The sequence below is a fragment of the Acipenser ruthenus genome, chromosome 18 (genome assembly GCF_902713425.1).
Source record: "Acipenser ruthenus chromosome 18, fAciRut3.2 maternal haplotype, whole genome shotgun sequence".
Lineage (NCBI taxonomy): Eukaryota > Metazoa > Chordata > Actinopteri > Acipenseriformes > Acipenseridae > Acipenser > Acipenser ruthenus.
The window spans coordinates 12,373,122-12,390,567 of NC_081206.1; the positions used below are offsets into that span (position 1 = coordinate 12,373,122).

General features: G+C 45.5%; 1 protein-coding gene and 1 long non-coding RNA gene across 5 annotated transcripts in view; one reads left to right on the forward strand and one right to left on the reverse strand.

The window, feature by feature from the left end:
* The first annotated feature begins 385 nt into the window (after window positions 1–385).
* Window positions 386–969, forward strand: LOC131698625 (uncharacterized). Its single transcript, XR_009307671.1, has 3 exons — window positions 386–435; window positions 582–616; window positions 849–969. It is a non-coding gene; the product is annotated as an uncharacterized LOC131698625 (long non-coding RNA).
* LOC117419815 (proto-oncogene tyrosine-protein kinase Src-like) overlaps window positions 927–17,446 on the reverse strand; it is an 87,736-nt gene continuing 71,216 nt past the window's right edge. For all 4 annotated transcript variants that reach the window (XM_058991226.1, XM_034905464.2, XM_034905462.2 and 1 more), the window contains 5 exons: window positions 13,575–13,754; window positions 13,285–13,361; window positions 11,762–11,915; window positions 11,419–11,550; window positions 927–5,826 (listed from right to left, as the gene is read on the reverse strand). In XM_058991226.1, the coding sequence (XP_058847209.1) occupies window positions 5,618–5,826; window positions 11,419–11,550; window positions 11,762–11,915; window positions 13,285–13,361; window positions 13,575–13,754 (752 nt within the window). In that variant the 3' untranslated portion in view covers window positions 927–5,617. The remainder of the gene's footprint in view (window positions 5,827–11,418; window positions 11,551–11,761; window positions 11,916–13,284; window positions 13,362–13,574; window positions 13,755–17,446) is intronic.

Here is a 17,446-nt window from a genome sequence, read left to right on the forward strand (position 1 = left end):
CTTGCTACCATTCAGAGGTTCAGCTGCTCTTGTGTTTCGTTCGCATTCAGAGGTTCAGCTGCTCGTGTTCTCATTCAGAGGTTCAGCTGCTCGTGTTCTCATTCAGAGGTTCAGCTGCTCGTGTTCTCATTCAGAGGTTCAGCTGCTCTTGTGTTTCGTTCTCATTCAGAGGTTCAGCTGCTCTTGTGTTCTCATTCAGAGGTTCAGCTGCTCTTGTGTTCTCATTCAGAGGTTCAGCTGCTCGTGTGTTCTCATTCAGAGGTTCAGCTGCTCGTGTTCTCATTCAGAGGTTCAGCTGCTCTTGTGTTCTCATTCAGAGGTTCAGCTGCTCTTGTTCTCATTCAGAGGTTCAGCTGCTCTTGTGTTCTCATTCAGAGGTTCAGCTGCTCTTGTGTTCTCATTCAGAGGTTCAGCTGCTCGTGTTCTCATTCAGAGGTTCAGCTGCTCTTGTTCTCATTCAGAGGTTCAGCTGCTCTTGTGTTCTCATTCAGAGGTTCAGCTGCTCTTGTGTTCTCAGTCAGAGGTTCAGCTGCTCGTGTTCTCATTCAGAGGTTCAGCTGCTCTTGTGTTCTCATTCAGAGGTTCAGCTGCTCTTGTGTTTCGTTCTCATTCAGAGGTTCAGCTGCTCTTGTGTTCTCATTCAGAGGTTCAGCTGCTCGTGTTCTCATTCAGAGGTTCAGCTGCTCGTGTTCTCATTCAGAGGTTCAGCTGCTCTTGTGTTCTCATTCAGAGGTTCAGCTGCTCTTGTGTTCTCATTCAGAGGTTCAGCTGCTCGTGTTCTCATTCAGAGGTTCAGCTGCTCGTGTTCTCATTCAGAGGTTCAGCTGCTCTTGTGTTCTCATTCAGAGGTTCAGCTGCTCGTGTTCTCATTCAGAGGTTCAGCTGCTCTTGTGTTTCGTTCTCATTCAGAGGTTCAGCTGCTCGTGTTCTCATTCAGAGGTTCAGCTGCTCTTGTGTTTCGTTCTCATTCAGAGGTTCAGCTGCTCTTGTGTTTCGTTCTCATTCAGAGGTTCAGCTGCTCGTGTTCTCATTCAGAGGTTCAGCTGCTCGTGTTCTCATTCAGAGGTTCAGCTGCTCTTGTGTTTCGTTCTCATTCAGAGGTTCAGCTGCTCTTGTGTTTCGTTCTCATTCAGAGGTTCAGCTGCTCGTGTTCTCATTCAGAGGTTCAGCTGCTCGTGTTCTCATTCAGAGGTTCAGCTGCTCGTGTTCGCATTCAGAGGTTCAGCTGCTCTTGTTTCGTTCTCATTCAGAGGTTCAGCTGCTCTTGTGTTCTCATTCAGAGGTTCAGCTGCTCTTGTGTTGCGTTCTGATCTTTCTCTTTATCTGCCATTCCCTGGCTTTGAGCTTGTCTTGAGAATCCTAAGTGCTTGAACTGAAGAGCATTCCTCATTCCATTCAAATCATGCGACAATGTGACTTCAACTGGCCCCACCAAGTCTGCATGGAAATGGACAAAGAGCAGGTGAGCTGAAAGGTTACATTATCACCTGATTTGAATGGAATGAGGAAGGATGTGCAGTCCGGCACCAAAGACAGGTAAAGGTGGGTTTAAGAAAAACGATCCCTATTGGAAGAACAGAACCACTCAATGACTGCAACACCATCAAACAGTACCGGGTATATGAAAAACAATTCAACGCCATCTGAAGTTTTGTTAAAGTAAAACTAATAAAATAATTGCGCACTTCCTGTAGCTACATAGGTATCAAACGTGCAATTGTAAAGAAAGCTGTTCCAGCACATGGATTGTAAAGAAAGCTGTTCCAGCACATGGATTGTAAAGAAAGCTGTTCCAGCACATGGATTGTAAAGAAAGCTGTTCCAGCACATGGATTGTAAAGAAAGCTGTTCCAGCACATGGATTTTCAACATCAAACATGATATCTGGTACTACTGTAAGTTAAAGGACGCTTTTAGTTGCTGGTCTGTCTTATCAGATTAGCTGTATGTTCTGTATTTTTTGTTCCTGGCTGGAAGCATGGCTGTGAAGGGATGGGGATGATTTCTCTCTAAAGGTGATCCAGGAAGTGTAAGACTGAAAGCAGAACTTGTAAACAGAGATTTCTTTAACCTAGTGTTTTAAAATGAAAATGTGTTTGCTATTACTTGTGTTTCTTTCAATACTGTACATTTGAGAGCTTTATTATGAATGGATGGGCATAGCGGAACTATTTTGTCAGCTACAGCTACTTCAAACCTTTAAGTGATTGTAAATGTTGAATTCTTTTCAGATGCACGCAGGTTATAGTGGTGTAGTCTTATTGTTTACATAGCAGTACGTTATTTCAAATTCAATATTTCAATAGACCATTAAGTTCTGTATAGATAGAGTTATACAGACCTGCATGTTGCAGTAATTTATAATAAACATTTAAAAAACAAATAAAAAGGAATGCAGGGCTTATTACAATTCCCCCTATGAACTATGTCATCTATTATCTTTTAAACGGAAAAGAACACCACTAGTCTATGCAGCCCCTTATGGGAAACATGCAGATTGTTTTTTGTTCTACAGGAAATCCATGTCAAAAGAACCTGGAAGAACCGTTAGGGAAAACAAACAAACTAGGAAGCCAACCAGGTCTGCCTAACAGAAGAATAATTTCAGGTCACCAAGATCCAATATTTCAGTATTAAAAGTGAACATGATTGCAGGGATCTCTATTCCACATGGAGGCAGAGATGTGATTCGGACACTTCCATACGTGAATGTTCACTTCTAGTCTAGTAGCCGTCTCTGATGTATCCTGCTCATCCTGTACTGCATGTATTCCTATCAACTGGTAAGGACAGTATATCCTGGAGTGATACACATGGGAAGTCTCTATTTCAATCGGGGGATCTATAACTCTGGGCTCTTACACATGGCATTCAAGACTGGCAATTGTACAGTAGAGTGCTTGCCAGGCTATCTACCACACTCCCATTGGACTGTGTAGCAGTGGCGCTTTAACTGGGACCCCTGAACCCCAAGTCCTGAAATCTGCACAACATGGGACACAATTCTGTGTATCAGATTACAGTACCTTAACGGGTATGCAGCTCATCATTACCTTGCTATTGTATTAGATTACAGTACCTTAAAGGGTATGCAGCTCATCATTACCTTGCTATTGTATTAGATCACAGTACCTTAACGGGTATGCAGCTCATCATTACCTTGCTATTGTATTAGATTACAGTACCTTAACGGGTATGCAGCTCATCATTACCTTGCTATTGTATTAGATTACAGTACCTTAACGGGTATGCAGCTCATCATTACCTTGCTATTGTATTAGATTACAGTACCTTAAAGGGTATGCACCTCATCATTACCTTGCTATTGTATCAGATTACACTACCTTAAAGGGTATGCAGCTCATCATTACCTTGCTATTGTATCAGATTACAGTTCCTTAAAGGGTATGCAGCTCATCATACATTATCGTAGCTGTAGGTTTGTTCATGTATAGCTCAATCCTTATTTATACCAGCCATCTTTGAAATTGGCAGACATACCCTGGACTGCTGGAATGATACCCCTAGCCAGTTATATCAAAGAGGCATTTAGAGGAAAAATGAGCAGAACCATTTAGGATTTGGGATGATCTTATTCTGCGTTTCCATCTGGGGTCAAATTAAACACGGTTAAACACGGTAATAGAAGTGTCAAATGAATATGAAGGTACAGACTGCACAAAACGCACGAAAATACTGGAGGAAGGTAAAGGAATTTCTAAATGGAAAATACAGAATACACACAGTCAATCCTTGATCTTTGTAGATTGTAGATGTATTTGTGGATGAAAACAGATCCTGGCTAGGAATTTAAAATCAGTGACTAGTAGAAGAAGGTCTTGCAGTCGCCATTAGAGGGGCCAGCAACACATTTCCTATGAACTCAGTATTATTGTACAAACAGGAGACACATACAAACCAAACCAAACCTGTATGCATTTCAATTGCCAAAAAACAAACAACAAAACTACAACAGGGATCCTGGAATCATGAAGTGGCTGCCAGTGAAAGTACTGTGGTTTGAAAAGCATGTCACACTGACCACAGTGGAGGAGCCTCCCTACCCTACCTTACGCTACCCCTACTCGATGTCTGGGACGCACATAGACTGTAGTTTCCTGGTTTGTAGTTAATAATGAAGGTTATACTAAATCAGTTCTGAATATATGGTCTGGCTAATGAGATAATAGGGGTCTTAGTACTGTTATACAGTGCAGCCAGACAGGGATAGGGGTCTAGTGCTGGTATACAGTGCAGACGGACAGGGATAGGGGTCTAGTGCTGGTATACAGTGCAGCCGGACAGGGATAGGGGTCTAGTGCTGGTATACAGTGCAGCTGGACAGGGACCCTCATTCTGGGTGTGGATTACAAATTGCTTCAAATGTCATTTTATTTGCACTCTTACATCCCTTACTATGTTTTGGTTTTTGTAGCTCCAATACGGAGTTCTCATTTTTCTCTATTGTTTGGTGCTGCTTGTCTGCCAAAGTGCTGGACTGAACATCCTCCTCATTCCATTCAAATCATGTGACAATGTTTCCAGCTCTGCCAGCCCTACCTATTCACTATGTCTACATAGAAATAGTGGGGCTAGTCAAAAAGTCACATGATTGAATGGAATGAGGAAGGCTGTTCAGCCCTGGCACTTTGGATTCTCCAGACAAGCAGAAACAATAGAGAAAAATGAGAACTCAGTATTGGAGCAACTGAAGCCTCACATCAAATAGTAAAGAAGGGAATGGAATACAGCCATTACAATGACATTTGAAGCTACTTTTGTACAAAAAATATTTTATCTACTCAAAGTTATGGAAGCCTCATGTAATACAGGCAACCTATCTAAATACACACTCCTGCTGTCAGCTTGTAGTAACATCCCTGCACAACACATACACGAGAGTCCAGTTTAACCAGGTCGGGTCAGCACCGTGACATCCCCGCACAACACCCACACACACGCACACACACCAGAGTCCAGTTTAACCAGGTCGGGTCAGCACCGTGACATCCCTGCACAACACACACACCAGAGTCCAGTTTAACCAGGTCGCTATTGACTGTGGAAGTACAGGACCACAAGCTTGGAAGACTACAGTTAAAAAAATACCCCTCACACACTTTCTGTTTAACAAGTCACAAGGAAAAAAATCAGCAAAATCAGGTTTTGGTTTTTAACAGGCCCTGGGAATGACTGATTGGGCGCTTTTACACAACTCCCAGTGCCTGCAGGCCTCAGGGAATTCGAGAATATGGCACATTCAAGAAACAAAACCTACCAGCATAACTGAGCAAGAAAACAGAATTCAAAAATAACAGGAAGGCGAAGATCAGCAAAGCAGCCTTCTAAACACTGCAGTTGAGAAGATACCAGCCCCAGCATCACCTATCAAAAAGGGACCTGAAATCAGAAGGAATCCCTGCTTTTACAAGCATTCAAAAATAAAATTCATTGGAAATAAACCCAGGAGCAGCTGGATAGCGCACTCTAGTGGTAGACCCCTGGCAGGGTAGGGTCAGTGTTTGAATAGCACGTTCTAGTGGTAGACCCCTGGCAAGGTAGGGTCAGTGTTTGAATAGCGCGCTCTAGTGGTAGACCCCTGGCAGTGGGTTCAGTTCTAGAGGTTCTCTCCGGGCTGGTACTGCGGCTCTGTGGAAGTGAAGTAGTCCTCCAGGAAGCTCTGAAGGTATTCAAAGGTGGGCCGCTCCTCAGCCTCCTTCCTCCAGCAGGTCAGCATCAAATCGTGGAGCGAGTCGGGGCATTCGGCCGGACAGGGCATCCTGTAGCCACGCTCCACCTGGTCCAGCACCTCCCGATTCACCATCCCTGCAGGAGAGAAGGGGAGACGCACCAAGACACACTATTAATATTGTTGTTCTCATCCCTGCCGGAGAGGAGGGGAGATGCACAGAGACACACTATTAATATTGTTGTTCTCATCCCTGCAGGAGGAGGGGTGACGCACCGAGACACACAATTAATATTGTTGTTCTCATCCCTGCAGGAGAGGAGGGGAGACGCACAGAGACACACTATTAATACTGTTGTTCTCATCCCTGCAGGAGAGGAGGGGAGACGCACCGAGACACACTATTAAATATTGTTGTTCTCATCCCCTGCAAAGTGCATATGGTGCAGGCGGTCGTACATATGTACTGTATGTCAAACTTCATTTCTCTATATAGCTGGAGAACCGTTGATCCAATTGTCATGAAACGTGGTATTAATATTGATCAGAGGTTATTGAACGTATCAGATTCTGAGATATCTGGGGTATCTTTCTGTGCGTACATCTGCATGTCACACTTACATTGTTGCATATATCTGGATAACTGTTTCTCACATTTTGATCAATATAACATTCTTTTATTCTTCTTTTTGTTATGATGTGTAGTAGTGATCTGTCACCAAACCACTTGAAGGAATTACACCCTTATGTACAGTTGGGTGCACATTATTAGTCCTTCCACAACAAGTCAGAAAACATTGCAGCTTAAAGCCTTGCAGCTGCGTGTATTTTTCTGATAAGCTGAAACTCGGAGCAGCTGATTCAAATCCCACGGCGTTCTGGGACACGGTGGAGGAGCGGAGCACGCAGCACAAACACAGACAAAGGCAGACAGGCTTCCCAGCGACAGCGTGTGGAAGCGACATCCTGTGAGATGTACGAGTGGACAAGTACAGCGCAGTTAGAAGCAGTTTGAAAGCAGGTTGACAGTTGCAGACGCTACACTAAACTGAAAAAAAAAAATGGTCTTCAAGCCAGTAATCTGTGACAACTGCATGATGTGGGAAATCTGAGAAAACCCAACAGAGCTCAAGTTTGTGTAAAGTGCCGCACGATCCAGGGATTCAGCGATTAAGCCTGCTGGAAAAGGAGCTGGAGGAAATGAGACAGCAACAGGAGCTTGAGGAGCTGACACACCCACAATTCATGGAAGTCTGCACCCCTAGCAGACTGAAAGCCACCAGGGAGATGGAAAAGAGTCGAAACAGCTGAGTTCAAATAGGCAGAAGCAGGGAAAAAAAGAAACTTTGTCAAACACAACCACCAGAAATCCAGACATCCAACAAATTTGAGCCACTTCAACATTTAGATGACCAAAACCAACATCAAGAGAATGAAAGAAACAACACCCAGGACCCTATAAACAGTGCTGGCCAGGCAGCAAAAAGAAGGGAGGTCATGATTGTTGGGGACTCCATACTGAGAAACACAGCAAGTTCAGTTTGCAGTTTGGACCGCCTTACTACAACAGTGTGCTGCCTTCCAGGAGCCTCAGTCAAGCACATCACTGAGAATGTGGACAGGCTCCTACAACGAACAGGAGACGACCCAGTAGTAGTTGTCCACATTGGTACAAACAACATTGGAAGAGACAGGCCAAGATCCCTGCAAAACAAATTCAGAGAGCTAGGAAGGAAATTAAAAGACAAGACCAAAACTGTGGTATTTTCTGGGATACTGCCGGCACCTTGCAAAGGACCACATGTACAGCTGGGAATACAAAATAAAAATGCATGGCTGAAATCGTGGTGCACACAGGAAGGCTTCACCTTTTTTGAACATTGGAGCACTTTCTACAACAAAGACTATCTATACAGGTGGGACGGACTGCACTTAAACAGAAAGGGAACCAATCTACTCGGAGAAAGGATCCTTCAGGCGGCCCAGAAGCATTTAAACTAGAAAGGAAGGGGGAAGAAAACAAAAAAACAGAAGGGAGACCACATCAAAACAAGGGCAACAACTCAGGTAAGACCACTATTAAATGTATTTATCTTAATGCTAGAAGTCTCAGAAACAAAATTTTAGAACTTGAAGCTACTGCCCTAACAAGTAACTACGATGTGATAGGTGTTACAGAAACTTGGTTGTCTGAGAGTGATGGAGACGAATATAATATTAGTGGGTACACACTATATAGGAAAAACAGGCAGGACAGAAGAGGTGGAGGGGTAGCGCTATACATAAGAAATAGTCTTCAAGCCCAGGTGTTAAATCAGGACAAAGAAAACAATGCAGAATCAATATGGGTCAGAATAATGGACGCAAATTCAAAGGGCATAATAATAGGAGCATGCTACAGACCGCCAAATTCAGACACTGAGCAAAATAATCTGTTGTACAATAACATTCGAAATGCGTGTAGAAAAGGAGAAGCCATACTAATGGGGGATTTCAACTTCCCCTGTATAAAATAGGAAAACCCGATGGGGAGCACGACGGACGAAATTGAAATGGTGGAAATGACAAATGACTGCTTCCTAATGCAATTTGTCAAGGCACCGACTAGAGGGGAGGCATGCCTTGACTTAGTCTTTTCAAATAATGAAGACAGAATAACTAAAACAGAGGTCAGAGAGCCATTGACAAACTCAGACCACAACATGGTCTCATTTGAAATATTTTTTAAAACCCCAAAAGTAATGACTAAAGCTAAGGTTTACAATTTTAGAAAAGCAAACTACGAAAGTATGAAACAGAGATTAATAGAAGTAGATTGGAGTAAAATAGAGAAAACATCCACAGAAAAAGGATGGCTGTTTTTTAAAAATGTAGTACTAGAGGCACAAAACAATTACATCCCAAAACTAGACAAATCTAAATCTAAAACAAAATGGCCAAAATGGTTTAATAGATCAATTAAAAAAAATATTCAGCGAAAAAAGGCACTTTACAGAGCGTTTAAAAGGGACCAAAAACAAAGCACACAGAAAGAGTACTTGGAACTGCAAACACAAGTCAAAAAGGAAGTTAGAAAGGCCAAGACAGAGATAGAAATCAATATTGCTAAGGGGGCTAAAACCAATTCCAAAATGTTTTTCCAATATTATAACAGCAAGAGAACATTCAAAGAGGAGGTTAAATGTCTAAAGACACAAATGGCAAAATCATAGATGAAGAAAAAAAAATAGCAAATATATTAAATGATTACTTTTCACAGGTTTTTACAAAGGAGGACATGGACAACATGCCCCACATGTCGACCTGTTCCTATCCAATTTCAAATAACTTTAACATAACAGAGGCAGAAGTGTTAAATGGACTAGGAGCTCTTAAAATAAACAAATCCCCTGGGCCAGATGAGATCCTCCCAATAGTACTCAAAGAAATGAAAGAAGTTATTTACAAATCGCTAACCAAGATCATGCAACAGTCTCTTGACACAGGGGTTGTACCGACAGACTGGAAAATAGCAAACGTAATACCAATCCACAAAAAGGGAGACAAAACCGAACCAGGTAACTACAGACCAGTAAGCCTGACTTCTATTATATGTAAACTTATGGAAACTATAATAAGATCCAAAATGGAAAATTACCTATATGGTAACAATATCCTGGGAGACAGCCAGCATGGTTTTAGGAAAGGGAGAACATGTCTAACTAACCTACTTGACTTTTTTGAGGATGCAACATTGAAAATTGATAACTGCAAAGCATACGACATGGTCTATTTAGATTTCCAGAAAGCTTTTGACAAAGTCCCGCATAAAAGATTACTTCTCAAACTGAACGCAGTAGGGATTCAAGGAAATGCATGCACATGGATTAGGGAGTGGTTAACAGGTAGAAAACAGAAAGTACTGATTAGAGGAGAAACCTCAAAATGGAGTGAGGTAACCAGTGGAGTACCACAGGGATCAGTATTAGGTCCTCTGCTATTCCTAATCTACATTCATGATTTAGATTCTGGTATAGTATGCAAACTCATTAAATTTGCAGACGACACAAAAATAGGAGGAGTGGCAAACACTGTTGAAGCAGCAAAGGTCATTCAAAATGATCTAGACAGCATTCAAATTGGGCAGACACATGGCAAATGAAATTTAATAGAGAAAAGTGTAAAGTATTGCATGCGGGCAATAAAAATGTGCATTATAAATATCATATGGGAGATAGTGAAATTGAAGAAGGGAACTATGAAAAAGACCTAGGAGTTTATGTTGACTCAGAAATGTCTTCATCTAGACAATGTGGGGAAGCTATAAAAAAAGGCTAACAAGATGCTCGGATATATTGTGAGAAGTGTTGAATTTAAATCAAGGGAAGTAATGTTAAAACTCTACCATGCATTAGTAAGACCTCACCTAGAATATTGTGTTCAGTTCTGGTCACCTTGTTACAAAAAGGATATTGCTGCTCTAGAAAGAGTGCAAAGAAGAGCAACCAGAATTATCCCAGGTTTAAAAGGCATGTCGTATGCAGACGGGCTAAAAGAATTGAATCTATTCAGTCTTGAACAAAGAAGACTACGCAGCGATCTGATTCAAACATTCAAAATCCTAAAAGGTATAGACAGTGTCAACCCGGTGGACTTCATTGACTTGAAAAAAGAAAAAAGGACCAGGGGTCATAAATGGAGATTAGATAAAGGGGCATTCAGAACAGAAAATAGGAGGCACTTTTTTACACAGAGAATTGTGAGGGTCTGGAACCAACTCCCCAGTTTTGTTGAAGCTGACACCCTGGGATCCTTCAAGAAGCTGCTTGATGAGATTCTGGGATCAATAAGCTGCTAACAACCAAACGAGGAAGATGGGCTGAATGGCCTCCTCTCGTTTGTAAACTTTCTTATGTTCTTATGTTCTTAACAGTTCCTGGAAAATGACCTTATAGTGCAGTGGAACGTGCACTTGTAAACATGTGTTTAATACAATCTGTACCCCAAACCAGGACCAGATGATAATGAACGTTTAAATGTCTTTCATTGTTCTGTTCTGTTCTCTTACCTTTCAGGATGGTGCCATCTTTCAGACTGGCTCTTATTGCAATCCCAGTATTCTCAGAGGAATTTACCCAAGACCAAGAGCTGCACTTCACTTCTGCTTGCTCTCTTGATTCCTCAGTGCTGTGTTAGCCTCCTACCTGGGTAGAGCACCCTCTCTTGATTCCTCAGTGCTGTGTAGCCTCCTACCTGGGTAGAGCACCCTCTCTTGATTCCTCAGTGCTGTGTTAGCCTCCTACATGGGTAGAGCACCCTCTCTTGATTCCTCAGTGCTGTGTAGCCTCCTACCTGGGTAGAGCACCCTCTCTTGATTTCTCAGTGCTGTGTTAGCCTCCTACCTGGGTAGAGCACACTCTCTTGATTCCTCAGTGCTGTGTAGCCTCCTACCTGGGTAGAGCACCCTCTCTTGATTTCTCAGTGCTGTGTTAGCCTCCAACCTGGGTAGAGCACCCTCTCTTGATTCCTCAGTGTTGTGTTAGCCTCCTACCTGGGTAGAGCACCCTCTTTTGATTCCTCAGTGCTGTGTAGCCTCCTACCTAGGTAGAGCACCCTCTCTTGATTCCTCAGTGCTGTGTTAGCCTCCTACCTGGGTAGAGCACCCTCTCTTGATTCCTCAGTGCTGTGTTAGCCTCCTACCTGGGTAGAGCACCCTCTCTTGATTCCTCAGTGCTGTGTTAGCCTCCTACCTGGGTAGGGCACCCGGCCCTTGGTGGCGAGCTCAGTCAGAAGGACTCCGAAGGACCAGACGTCTGACTTGATGGTGAAGCGGCCATACAGAGCTGCCTCGGGGGCTGTCCACTTGATTGGGAACTTGGCACCTGATCGAGAGACAAAGAAACGTTTCAGGGCTCTGTTTCCAATGGTCAATGGATCTCAGCAGTTGAGGGGTGTTCTTGTTGAGAATGCTTTAGTTTGATTTGGTGCCCCCCAGTGGTCGCCAGGGAGGTTGCATGCTCACCCTGTCTGGCAGTGTAATTGTGTGTTTGATTTGGTGCCCCCCAATGGTCGCCAGGGAGGTTGCATGCTCACCCTGTCTGGCAGTGTATTCATTGTCCTCTATGAGGCGAGCCAGTCCGAAGTCAGCCACCTTGCACACCAGACTGTCCCCGACCAGGATGTTAGCCGCCCGCAGGTCCCGGTGAACGTAGTTCATCCTCTCTACGTAGGCCATGCCTGCTGCAATCTGAGAGCACAGAGGGAAGAGTACAGAAGGGGCAGCAGCACACAGTGGACTGGAAAAGAAAGGCGACGAATCACACGCTACACTTTCAAACCCTTTTCTTACCAGCAAGACGATACCCTGAACAACAGCATCACCTTCCTGTGTGTTTACAGGGTCTACTACTGGGGAACTAGCAATGTCAATACTGGAATTGTATTCAGCTGTTTGAATTGAAACAAAGTCATTGTAAAGCATGCAGGTTCAGATTGACAGAAGAAGCGTTTAACATAAAATGACCTTTAAACATTAATCAATTGTTTTAAAAGATTCAATGCAGTTCTAAAATATAGCGAACAAGCAGGGCATTTACAAACAGAGCCCAAGACATCAGCAAACACATGATTAGGGGATTTATTTATTTAAAGTGGTAACTAGTCATAGTAAACATTTCAAAGTTAGTCAGCTGTTAAATGTTTTCAATTTTGTCTGAAAGTTTTTCCGTTGTCAAAAATAGGCATTTCAAACCCTACAGTTATGGCAACACGTTTTGCATCACCCAATAGAATTAACAAATTTAGCTTCATAAAGTCGATTAACCTGCTGAATAATGTTACATTAACATACTGAATTATATACCGCTTTGTAGTTTTCCATTTACTTAACAAAAACTTAAATGTGATATTTCGAAATCTAACAATAAATACTGTACGACTATTGCAGCTTCCAGGAAACTCTTGCGATATCATTTTGTAGTTTATTTGATTATTAGATTAGATGTTAAATAAAACATCTAAATTATGTTCATATATTTTTTATTATGTCTCAATCTTAATTTCTAGGTGATTCAAAACTGTTGGCCATAGCTGCAGGGGTCAGCCTCGGTGTTTACACAGCTGCAGGGGTCAGCCTCGGTGTTTGCATAGCTGCAGCGGTCAGCCTCGGTGTTTGCATAGCTGCAGCAGTCAGCCTCGGTGTTTACATAGCTGCAGGGGTCAGCCTCGGTGTTTGCATAGCTGCAGGGGTCAGCCTCGGTGTTTACATAGCTGCAGGGGTCAGCCTCGGTGTTTACACAGCTGCAGCGGTCAGCCTCGGTGTTTACACAGCTGCAGCGGTCAGCCTCGGTGTTTACATAGCTGCAGGGGTCAGCCTCGGTGTTTGCATAGCTGCAGGGGTCAGCCTCGGTGTTTACATAGCTGCAGGGGTCAGCCTCGGTGTTTACATAGCTGCAGCGGTCAGCCTCGGTGTTTACATAGCTGCAGGGGTCAGCCTCGGTGTTTACATAGCTGCAGGGGTCAGCCTCGGTGTTTACATAGCTGCAGGGGTCAGCCAAGTTAAGTTCAATCAAGTTAAGCACAATTAAGGGAATTAGACATTGAAGCCTGGGACTCACCTGAGAGGCCACGTCCACCAGCTGGGGGAGCCGCAACAACTTCCCTGTGTCTCCTTTCAGGAAATCGAGCAGGCTGCCTGTGAAGGGGTGAATGAGGGAGGGACAGAGTAAGAGTCAGCCTGGAGATTCTTATCCTTCCCCACTCTCACCCGCAGATCCCTCTTCCCTCTCGTGGGAGTAGGGTTTCATTTAGACTAATCTAATGGTAATACATAGATATCTGGTTCAAGCTCAGGTTAGACCAGTGAGTGGAACCTTGCACTGAGCCTGTGTTGGCTTGCTGCTCTCACCTTGGCTCATGTACTCTGTGACGATGTAGATGGGCTCCTCTGAGACGACGGCGTACAGCTGCACCAGCTTCTCGTGCCGCAGCTTCTTCATCACTTGTGCCTCCTGCAGGAAGGCCTCGGGGGACATGGTGCCTGTTTTCAGGGTCTTGATTGCCACCCGCGTCGTGCCATTCCAAGTGCCTGTGGAGGAGAACACAGCCCGGGCATCAGGAGACCAGCCCCTCCACTACAGGACTCACAAGGGGATGTACTGGAGGAGAACACAGCCCAGGCATCAGGAGACCAGCACCACTACAGGACTCACAAGGGGACGTACTGGAGGAGAACACAGCCCGGGCATCAGAAGACCAGCCCCTCCACTATAGGACTCGCAAGGGGATGTACTGGAGGAGAACACAGCCCGGGCATCAGGAGACCAGCCCCTCCACTACAGAACTCACAAGGGGACATACTAGAGGAGAACGATGACTTATCTGCAGAATAGTCAAGGTGACATGTAAAACATGTATTGTCATTTAGAGACAAGCGTTTATTATACAAAATGATACAAATTCAATTATTGAGGTAGCATGAGATTTTAATGCAGATGGGACAAATTGCGTTGTTTTTGCCAATTCAGATACAATGGGGTGTTTTAATTGTGGAGCTCAGGGACATCAAAGGAAACATTGACCGATAAAGAGGGATAGGGCTGAAGCAGAGCAGGATCAGGGAGCTCCTGGTGGGGAGCGATCAGGGAGATGGAGCAGCCCCCTGACCCGGAGCCAGTGGAGCCGGAGGCAGCGGAGCCTGAAGCCGAGTCTGCACTGCAACACAAGAAACCTGAATGAAACACAGAAGCTGCCCGCTAGAGCCTGTGACGCAGTCATGCCCACTCCCGAGAGCATAAGAAACCTAAATGAAATACCAAAGCTGCACGTTAGAGCCTGTGACGCAGTCATGGCCACCCCCGAGAGCATAAGAAACCTGAATAAAATACAGAAGCTGCACGCTAGAGCCTGTGACGCAGTCATGCCCGCTCCCGAGAGCATAAGAAACCTGAATGAAATACAGAAGCTGTATGCTAGAGCCTGTGACGCAGTCATGGCCACCCCCGAGAGCATAAGAAACCTGAATGAAATACAGAAGCTGCCTGCTAGAGCCTGTGACGCAGTCATGCCCGCCCCCGAGAGCTAAGAAACCTGAATGAAATACAGAAGCTGTACGCTAGAGCCTGTGACGCAGTCATGCCCACCCACGAGAGCATAAGAAACCTGAATGAAATACAGAAGCTGTACGCTACAGCCTGTGACGCAGTCATGCCCACCCCCGAGAGCATAAGAAACCTGAATGAAATACAGAAGCTGTACGCTAGAGCCTGTGACGCAGTCATGCCCGCTCCCGAGAGCATAAGAAACCTGAATGAAATACAGAAGCTGCACGCTAGAGCCTGTGACGCAGTCATGCCCACTCCCGAGAGCATAAGAAACCTAAATGAAATACCAAAGCTGCACGCTAGAGCCCGTGACGCAGTCATGGCCACCCCCGAGAGCATAAGAAACCTGAATGAAATACAGAAGCTGCCTGCTAGAGCCTGTGACGCAGTCATGCCCGCCCCCGAGAGCTAAGAAACCTGAATGAAATACAGAAGCTGTACGCTAGAGCCTGTGACGCAGTCATGCCCACCCACGAGAGCATAAGAAACCTGAATGAAATACAGAAGCTGTACGCTACAGCCTGTGACGCAGTCATGCCCACCCCCGAGAGCATAAGAAACCTGAATGAAATACAGAAGCTGTACGCTAGAGCCTGTGACGCAGTCATGCCCACCCCCGAGAGCATAAGAAACCTGAATGAAATACAGAAGCTGTACGCTAGAGCCTGTGACGCAGTCATGCCCGCCCCCGAGAGCTAAGAAACCTGAATGAAATACAGAAGCTGTACGCTAGAGCCTGTGACGCAGTGATGCCCACCCACGAGAGCATAAGAAACCTGAATGAAATACAGAAGCTGTACGCTACAGCCTGTGACGCAGTCATGCCCACCCCCGAGAGCATAAGAAACCTGAATGAAATACAGAAGCTGTACGCTAGAGCCTGTGACGCAGTCATGCCCACCCCCGAGAGCATAAGAAACCTGAATGAAATACAGAAGCTGTACGCTAGAGCCTGTGACGCAGTCATGCCCGCCCCCGAGAGCATAAGAAACCTGCTGTGCAGTGTACAGTAATGTAAAAAACTGCTGCCTCAGTCTGCTCAAGCAGCAATGCCACTGTACAGTATTGTAACAAGGTGTATAGTACTGAAACACTGGAACAGTACAACTAAAAGATGGCAGTTCAAGACCCAAACCAAGTCCTCTGGTACTGGACCAGCGGTGACTCGCACCTGGTCGGTACTGTACTCTCAGCCTCAGGACGCTCCGCATGCGGTGACTCGCACCTGGTCGGTACTGTACTCTCAGCTTCAGGACGCTCCGCGGTACCCTGCGGTAGACAGCAGACAGCCGGCAGCTGTGCCCGGACGCCCTGTGGTAGACAGCAGACAGCCGGCAGCTATGCCTGGACGCCCTGCGGTAGACAGCAGACAGCCGGCAGCTGTGCCCGGACGCCCTGTGGTAGACAGCAGACAGCCGGCAGCTATGCCTGGACGCCCTGCGGTAGACAGCAGACAGCCGGCAGCTGTGCCCGGACGCCCTGCGGTAGAGAGCAGACAGCCAGCAGCTGTGCCCGGACACCCTGCGGTAGAGAGCAGACAGCCAGCAGCTGTGCCTGGACGCCGTGCGGTAGAGAGCTGTACAGCCGACAGCTGTGCCTGGACGCCCTGCGGTAGAGAGCTGTACAGCCGACAGCTGTGCCTGGATTCCCTGACAGTCGGGAGGAGATTAACAGGGAGGCGGTGCAGTTCTACAGCCAGCTATATAAGAATGCGCCGTGCGGCCATCAGGACACTGACCCCCTGCTCCAGGGTCTGCCCAGCATTAGCGAGGATGAACAGCACCACCTGGACGAGCCACTGATCTACCAGAAGCTCACCGTTGCATCACACAGCTCTCCAGTGACAAGATTCCAGGGATCGATGGACTACCCGCTGAATTCTTTAAAAAAAACTGTGGAATGTAACAGGTGAAGACTTTCTCCACATACTGACAGAGAGCCTCACACACAAGGAACCCTCAGCTGCCGCAGGGCAGTGATCACATTGCTGCCCAAGAAGGGGGATGGGTCCCTGCTTAAAAACTGGAGACCTGTATCACCTTTATTTTCCGATTTAAAAAAAAAATCAAAATGTATGGCAAACAGACATAATGTGCAACACTCCATATTCGATAACTTGTTTGTTTTTAATTTGTGACTTTTTATCTGTAACAAATATGTAGGGCTGGTCTCCCTGAACCAAGAAAAGGCATTTGACAGGGTTGACCCCACATACCTCTTTAAAACCCTGGAGGCCTTCAGGTTTGGCCTTGTTTTTATTTCTTATATTCGGCTTTTATATTCAAATGTTTTTGTGTTTTAAAGATTAACAATGGGCTGAGACAGCCCTTCGCAGCGTACAGGGGTATTAGACGGGGCTGCTCCCTGTTTGGCATACTCTACTCACTGGCCATAGAGCCCCTGCTGCACCTGCTGAGGGGCAGGCTGGCTGGCTGGGCAGTGCCTTCCTCACCCATCACAGTGAAGGTGTGTGCAGTGATGGTGACAACCAGACGCTACAGCAGAGTCTGAACACTTTCAGAGAGTGTCTTCTGCACGCATCAACTGGACAAAGTGTGGCACCTTCCTGTCGGGCAGCTGGCATGAGGGCACCCCACTGTCCTGCCCGAGGCACCGAGATGGGACAAGACAGGTATTAAAGTGCTGGGGGTGTTCTTTGGAATCAAAACATACATGC